At 39.1% G+C, this 8,918-nt stretch overlaps 1 protein-coding gene across 1 annotated transcript in view; it reads right to left on the bottom strand.

The window, feature by feature from the left end:
- The window catches only part of LOC111873028 (protein zwilch homolog), a 20,263-nt gene extending 11,831 nt beyond the window's left edge, over positions 1-8,432 (bottom strand). The window contains exons 1-4 of the mRNA XM_033754973.1: positions 8,420-8,432; positions 7,981-8,086; positions 5,592-5,671; positions 5,096-5,307 (exon numbers count right to left, since the gene is read on the bottom strand). Of these exons, the coding sequence (XP_033610864.1) occupies positions 5,096-5,307; positions 5,592-5,671; positions 7,981-8,071 (383 nt within the window). The 5' untranslated portion in view covers positions 8,072-8,086; positions 8,420-8,432. The remainder of the gene's footprint in view (positions 1-5,095; positions 5,308-5,591; positions 5,672-7,980; positions 8,087-8,419) is intronic.
- Between the last annotated feature and the right edge of the window lie 486 nt (positions 8,433-8,918).

Genomic DNA, 8,918 nt, shown 5'->3' with positions numbered 1-8,918 from the left:
TAAAATGTGTTTAAACGAAACAAATAGTAAAGTCTGTGTAGGTAAACATTTGTCTGATAAATTTCCTATCCAGAATGGTCTAAGACAATGAGATGTTTCATCGCCACTCCTTTTCAAATTTGCTTTAAAATATGCCATTAGGAACGTCCAGGGAAACCATGTGGGACTGAAATTAAATGGGACACATCAGCTGTTGGCCTATACAGATGATGTGAATCTACTGGGTGATAATATAGATACCATAAAGAAAAACACACAAACTTTAACTGACGCAAGTACATAAGGAGGTTGGTCCAGAAGTAAACACAGAGAAAACTAAGTATATGTTACTGTCTTGTCACCAAAATGCAGGGTAAAATCATAACAAAGATAGGTAACAGATGTTTTGAAAATGTGGCACAGTTCAGATATTTGGGAATGACTATAACAAATCAAAGCCAGTCACGGTAGCTGAGCGGTCTAAGGCAGNGGGGCTGTAGTGCCGGAGAAAAAAAAATAACAAATCAAAACCTGATTCAGGAGGAAATTAAGAAGAGAGTGAACTCAGGTAATGCTTGCTACCATTCAGTCCAGAACCTTTTGTCTTCCCGTCTGCTGTCCAAAAACATAGAAATTAGAATATACAAAACTATAATCTTGCTTGTGGTTCTGTATGGGTGTGAAACTTGGTCTCTGATATTAAGGGAGGAACATAGACTGAGGGTGTTTGAGAACAGGGTGTTGAAGAGAATAGTTGGACCGAAGAGAGATGAAGTGACAGGAGGTTGGAGAAACTTCTTAATGAGGAGCTTCATAACTTGTACTCTTCTCCAAGTACAATTAGAATGATCAAGTCACGGAGGATGAGGTGGGCAGGGCATGTAGCACGAATGGGGGAGAAGAGGAATGCATATAGGATATTGGTGGGAAAGCCAGAATGAAAGAGACCACTGGGAAGACCAAGGCGTAGGTGGGTGGACAACATTAAAATGGATCTTGGAGAGATAAGATGGGATGGTATGGATTGGATTGATCTGGTGCAGGTTAGGGACCACTGGAGGGCTCTTGTGAACACGGTAATGAACCTTTGGGTTCCATGAAATGCTGGAATTTTCTTGAGTAGCTGCAGAATTGGTGGCTCCTCCAGAAGGGCTCAGCTCCATGAGTAAGTAAGTAAGTAGAAAAGCCACAGGTAACTGCTGGCATTCAAGACATATAGTGTATGACCATCTGCTTAAAGCATAATGGACCACTGTAGGTCGCAGTGCAAGGGCCAAGAAGGCCCACCCCTTATACATTCACGCCATCTGCTTAGGCTCGTTGTATATCCAGCATTATCTGTTATACTAAAGAGAATACTACTGTTGTGATTATTTTGTTCCATACACCATATATACAAAGTTATTCAAATACAGTGGATCCCTTCTAAGAAGCTTTCCAAGGGACCAAGAAATATAAACTTCTTAAGCAGGAAAACATTTTAAACAATGGGCTTCAAAATGTTTAAAATAACTGCATCTCTTGTAGAAAGCTAACAGAATATACATGGCATTTTTACAGTGAAATGGCTAAAAACACAGTAAACATATTCAAACATATACTTCACATTCCTACTGTCATGTTTAAAGTTGACAGTCTATTCTGAAATGTGATCCTTTCTTGAAGAACACATCCAGTGTCATTTGTTTTGGTCATCTTTCAAAACAATTCTGAAACAAAATTTTCCAGTTCCCAGAGGTTACTACTGATGACTGACTTTGGCATGTCAGGAATACCACTAAGGAAAGAGTGATGTATGCTCTCTAGAAACAATTCCTCTTTCCAAATATTTTGGAAACTCCTTGAAAAGCATACATGTCTGCACATGTATTGCAGGGGCTTCACATACTTGACATACCTTGGTGGCTCTGATTTTCCAATTACCAGCACCAGCTCCTAACCCCATGACAGCTTCCATCTTTGAAAGCAAATCTCACTCGGAAGTGGTGGTTGCACCTGTTTTGTAGGAACCTGCTTTCTCTTCAGTTATAATTTTGGAATTCCCCACTCATGGTTCTGTAGCTAAGCCCTGTGCGCTTTCTGAATAAATCAAGCCATCCTTTCAACTGTGAAAATTAATCGTTTAGTTTCAAGGCATTTTCTTCAGCCTTCTGTCTCAACTTTGTACTTTGAACAGGTATGTATAATGTCCATTTCTGCCTCAAAAACCCTAGAAGCACTCAAATTTAGAAGTATTTAACATTTTTCTGACTGGTTGAGGAGTTGCATGTTGCTGAAGTACATGCTTTCCCTATTTGCCATAATACTAATTACCATCAAGATTGGTATGCAAAGTGGTTCCATAACCTTTGTGTACATCATATGTGGTTGAGCACTACCTTCCTAATGATTTCCAGTTTCTTAGAAACTGATGATGCCTTATGTCTTATGTTACTTTTTGTGGCCATGCAGACAGCTACACATAAAACACAAGTCAATTTATTTTCATGCAACTTCACAAACTTCCACACGTGTTGACCATATGTAACCTTACACACAAAGACTGCAACACTGACTAAATGGATGCAGGTCAGAAATTCAGCATTACTCCCACCAAACCTCTAACACTCACTGAATATTACTGAGTGCTGTAACAAGTGTCTACTTTGTTTCCCATTCATTTCTGTATATATAAAATGCAGTAACGTAAAAGCTTATTAAATGGGTAAAATGTTCAATATATGTCTTTAAAACTGCTCTTCTCATGTGCAGTAGCTTTATATGCATGAAATGTTTTAAATGGAAAATAAATACATTATTTTCATGGCATTACTTTTGGGACTCAATGATTTTAACTTCTGACGCATGAAACCATTTTAAACACGATCTTCTTAAGAGCGATCCACTGTACATCCAAATTATTATTTTTGGGTATGAATATTATATGCAGTTTCTTGCCATGAACACAACAAATTTTTTCAAAGAAACCCAATCCAATATCAGTGTACTAACATTGGCTTTATTCTAGCGTCTGCTACACGTTTGGATTCAAGATTTGGATCACATTCAGACAGTTTCTTAAATATATTGCTTGTTACTGAATTGTCCTAATATGGATTAGTATTATTTTTTTTTAATTCTTTGACTTCTGTATCTTACAGTTAATCTTAGGGCTAAAATTATTTAAATTAGTATTTATAAAGTTGACACTAACACCGTCGACAAGCGACGGTCGCTCAGTCGGTATAGTTCGTTTACGGACTAAAAGCCACAGAGTTTATTGGTTTTGTCTTGTTAGTAAGATATGGGTTTCTGTGATGCTTGTTGTATATTTGAGAGTGATAATGTCTTCTGGGATTTGTTGTTAATGTTTGTCTTACCTGAAAGTAGTTCAATATGTGGCATTATAATTCTGAGTTGTGAGTAATATGTACTTATATTGCATACTGTGGGTGATTACTTACATGTTGTGGGTGATTACTACCGTATTATTTGTTGTTATCAGTTCTATATGTATTTCATCCTGATTTAGTTGTATTCAAGAAATTGCCTGATGATGATTCCAATCATAGATCTAAACATGTAGCAGATGCTAAAATAAAACCAATGAGAGTACATTGATACTGGATTGGTTTTGTTTGAAAAATCTGTTAACAGAAAAAAAAAACACATGGTAACACATAACAGGATATGGGAAGCAAAATTTTATATATTGTCATGTGTTGGGTGTATCACGCGACATATAACTTCAAGCCGTCTTGGATCTAGCAAATTTATTGAACACTCACTCTCTCAATTACACCACTACTGCCATTTGAGTATCACAAATACTTCTCCTGTAGGCATTTCCATTCACTCGATACAACTTGACTCGGTGACTGCTAGAATGCAACTGACTGGTTACTCTCTCTAACTGGCGCAATACTCACTACTCACTACTCTAGTAGCTTCTGCACTGACAACACAGAAAACAGTTATGCGATAGCTAACACTGTTGCATAATGTTGTGTTTAAAGGCACTGCTGGGGAATGCTGCCAAGAGTTGTTTATTGCTTCGTAGTAACCGCGGTGTCCCCTGTTACATCACTATGGGAAGTGATGTTACATCACCGTGGGAGGCCACGGAGTGTTTACCAAGAGTTGCGTAATGATGGAAGGGGTGGGAGTATGTGACATCACTCGCAAAACCATAGAGTTCACGTGACCCTTACTTCCTGTTGCGCCATCTACGTCACAATATGTTCAGCAATGGATAACACACACCTACCTAAGGAAACCAACTATTACAGGCCACAGAGACATGGCAAGACCAGTGAAAAGATAGTCCAATCAATACCAAGACCAGAAACATGCCCTCATGACTTAATCCTATATTTCAAAAGAGGGGGAGGGAGGAGGAGGTGTACAGAAACTCTCATTCCAAGTCACAACTGAAGCCACTTCATTCCCTCCAAAATTACACTAAATACATCAGACCACTTTGTGGTCAATGCCCTATTTGTAAAATACTGTCACGTGTTGGGCATGTCACGGGACAAATAAATTCATGTGGGTCTCAGATTCAGCGAATCTTTATTGGGCTTCACTTATACACTCACATGCTTTACAATTATTATCACTTGGAGTGTCACTTGACTTCTGTCTCTATTTCAAGGCTTACACAGTCCTTGGTCATGGCTGGATCTCAACTGTCTCTGGCGGTGGCTTTCTGAAGATTGACTTCTTGCTGTCTTCTTCTATATCATATAGCGTCTAGGTTCCAACTAACTTGGCAAATGCCTTCATCCCCTTTTATAACCTCGGCCGCTGCTATGCAATGAACCCTCATTATAACTGTGGAGACTCATCTCTGGGGAGGTTCGGCATTCTCTACACAATGGCTCACTGTTATTGCGTTGTTTCTGTGGGAACTCTCCGTGTATTCGTCGTAACCATGGAGACTCATTGTAGGCTGTTAACTTCCTATTGTGGCCGTTGCGCGATGACCGTAAGATAGCACGTTACAATACAATCTTTCTGTTCTGTCACTGAAACTCAGCTGCCAACCTCTGGGGAATGGCATGCAAGTAATCTACTTGATATGGCCTTGCATTCAGGTAAATATAGTACTTATTGCTATACACAGAATCTTACTTACTCATTAACATCACATGAAGGCAATTTCAATTGCTCTAATGTTGTCAACTTAGAACTGAGGAAAATATGTGTATAATCCTTGGTTAGTTTTTCCAGTCCAATCTCCAGCAGCAATTCTAGTGATCCGATCCCACTGAGGGCAGGCAGTGATGAACTGTCCCGCATCAGCTCTCTGAGAATATGGGCTACTTTGGTAGGGTTCCTTGGGTGTACCTGCAAAAATAATGGAGGCCATGGCATGTAAATTATCACTGGTATACAGTACCTGATAGCTGTTCAGCTGACTAAGAAAAATATCTGCTTCTTTCAATTTGGATGGAAACTGTCAGATTTTCCTGCTGAATTTTCAGTGGACATTTAATTAGTAAATATTCAGATTTTAATCTCTATATTAAAAATTCTCATATGACCAAGAGTTCAGAATTGCTGAAATTCTGTATTTCTCTAAATCACAGGCTACAATAACATATTTATATTATTTGTTGATAATTACTTACAAAAATTTTTGCATCACCAGACTGTATTTCTTGAAATACAAGCAAAAAGCATTTGGACAAGTTCTCAGAATCCCTGCAATCTGATACAAAACTCACGTTAAAAAACATTCACATTAACATACAGACATCCTTATTTACACATTTCACAGTACATTACATTTGCTGACAAATCTGGAATGTCACTCACTGATTCCTATGGCTGGACAACTATATCTGATATTAAATATTCAGTACAGCAAAACCTTGCTACCCAGCAGCTTAAAATCTGGATATCGCTTAATACAGACAAAACAAGGCTACTGCCATGAGAACCTAGAACCATTAATCACTGAAGAATTCTCTCTCAGACATTCAACTGTTGTGTCCCCAAATGTGTTTCAATTGTGAATAATGACCTACAATATGAGTATTTCAGATGTTCTTTTATAGTTTAGAACAAAACTTCATTTAAATGATTCAGTTCTGCAAAACATGCTGTATGCAAACCCACATACATGATGCAATGCAGAGGCATACACAAGACAATCCACTACCTGCAGCACATTCTGTCACCATGTGGTTCTGACTGAACAAGGTGGTTCAAGCAGTAATTCTTCTGACTTGTATCTGGAAGATGCCCAGATCAAATCTCTCCTGGGATGCCAACTATCCCAACTGCGGGCTATTGTGGTTTTATCCAGTCCTTCCACACAAATGTGTCTTAAATCAGGCCATGACCACATGAGGTTTAAAACTTTGTGCTGACGGTAGTTTAATACAATTACTGACTTTCTGGACATTATCAAGTGTTCTGTTGTTTTAAATAAACACACTAGTCCACAAAATCAATAATTGTTAATACTTCCACATCCCTGCTATCATCATTCACTTCCAACAAACCATTTTAAGCTATATAGTCTGTTACTGACAACACCATTAAAAAACCACCTAGATGGAAAAAGTCAAAACGTTATCAGTGACACAGTAACAGGTTCTGCGTACCACCCTTCATGTTCATTCAAACTAAATCAAAGTACTTAGAGAGTGCAGATATATATTGTGGTGTGCCACCTTGGGCTGGAATATTTTGAATCAGAATGCATCCATTCCTATATATAACAGTTAGCAAACCTAAGCAACGAACTTGTCGTGAAACAAGACCTCAAGGCATATTCTTGCGACGTCACTTTATTACTTTTCCACTAACTACAATTCAACGTAATTATAACACAAAATGTTAAACAAGTCGTTTCACAGTCGCTCCTTTCGTGTTAACAACTCTCACTAGAATGTAGAACTCTCTGTGCTGGGTAACCACTGGCTTTTGTCCACACCACTGCCACAGCTGATATATATATATATCGGACAAGTGGGAAACATTGCCTCCAGCAGCACATCTACTGTTACGTCACAGCGGGGAAGTGTATACTGGCTCGTTGCCTAGCAGCAGCTCCTCTGCCGTTGCATCACAGCTGGGAAGTGTTTAGTGTCTCAGCAAATAACATGCAACGACTAGTAGAGCAAACACATATGCAGTCATGGATCATAAGTCAAGGAATTAAAGGGGAAAGAAGTCTCAATTCCCAAAAGAACTCTTTAAGGCACTTGCATGACAATGGCCAGGAAAACTTGTAGCAATGATAGAATAGGCTAGCTAACTAGCAAACTTCCCACTACGACAGAAAACACTAGTTACTGGGAGATAGAACACATGAAACGGAACCCTTGAACAAGGTGTCTTCTAGCCCGTCCAACGGTAGGATATAAGAGAAGACAAAGTTGGAATTGAGACCAGATTACAAAGAGCTGAGATATACAGTGATACGAAAATATTACAGAGATACAGAGAAGACAAGAATGCAGAACACAGAATAGCAGAGACGACGGACTAGGCAGGTCACATTGTCTAGAAGAAGTTAAATCTAAGTGTTTGTACTTGTGAGTGCACACAAAAAAGTGTGATTGTAAAATAAGTGTCCAATAAACATATTCATCTAATCCAAAACCCACATAAATTTCTCGTCGTGTTACTTAGGAAACACGCAACAATATGCAAGGGTGTAAATGTATGTTCTCCCACTTTCAATTCTTTGTTTCTAACACTGAATCAAACAGAGTAGAATGATCTAGCATTGATGCTCTATCCCTGTATTCAGCATATGCTTGGCTCAAATTTGGTTGGGACATCAGCTATCCTGAGGTTTCTCATGGTTTTCCTCAGTCCCTCCAGGCAAATGCCAGTATTTTAATTAGATAACAAATGTTTCCTTTCCTTTCCAGTTCACCATACATCATTCTTCCTACTGTTCAACACAACACAGTCCAACTACTTACAGAGTAACAAAATAACCACTCTCCACCCACAAAATACTGTCTTAAACCAGCCTTGATCCCAGACAGTGTCACATACTTGCCAGTAACAAGAACAGATGATGCACAAAGTCCAGATAGGGCGCCAACTTGTTAGACACAGCTTCTTGAACTGATAGGTTCAGATGCATTGTAGTTACAGGCTCCTGGAAACAAGAAAGTGTATACCAGTTCTGAATTGATCTGATGACAGTATATGGGACATTATGTTAGATTTCTGGAATTGTGTCCATTATCTGGTATTCCAAACAAATATAATATTTCTGGAGCAAGCTCTGTTTCCATTCTCAGATGAAAAGGTGGAGGAGCACTTACTGAGTTCAGTCCACAATCACAGACCCTTGAATCCCTAAGAAGTGACATACTGGCATGTTGAAGAATTCTGAAAAGGCCTGTACAGATGATATCCTGATTTATACTGTCATGGGATGGAGTACCTATAGACAGGGTTTGGATAACTGGATTTACTGGACACTCACACAACTCGTGACTGCAAATCACTATCACACAAAGACTAGCGTTTTAATCACGGTCTTCACTGCACTGCTTAGTGACATCTTCCAACAGTGGACATTCCTCTGCTCCTGGGCTCAAGCTCTCACAGGCTGGCAGCCATCTCACACCAACCTCCTACTCTTCTCACTGCTGTCTTGAGACTCTCCCATAGTGGCAGTTGCTCCTTCTTATATAGCAATGGCACAGACTGCACAAAAAAGTCTCTTCCATTATTGCATGCTCTCTCATTACCAAGGAAACACAGAGCCCACAGAGTTGTCCGCTAGGAACAGTTGTTGCAGTGTTGCCTGTTTACACAGCAAGGGGTCCACATGTCATAATATATAAAGGATGTAANATTCTGTTATATATATATGGGTTCATTCAGATTATATTTTTGTTAATACACCAATGTCCATAAACACTTCCTTTTGGCAATAAGGGCCACAAAAGTTTCCGACAGGATGCATTAGTTTTAGGGGA

Source organism: Cryptotermes secundus, unplaced genomic scaffold (genome assembly GCF_002891405.2).
Source record: "Cryptotermes secundus unplaced genomic scaffold, Csec_1.0 scaffold1175, whole genome shotgun sequence".
Taxonomy (NCBI): Eukaryota; Metazoa; Arthropoda; class Insecta; order Blattodea; family Kalotermitidae; genus Cryptotermes; species Cryptotermes secundus.
This window is presented reverse-complemented; position numbering and strand designations above follow the sequence as displayed.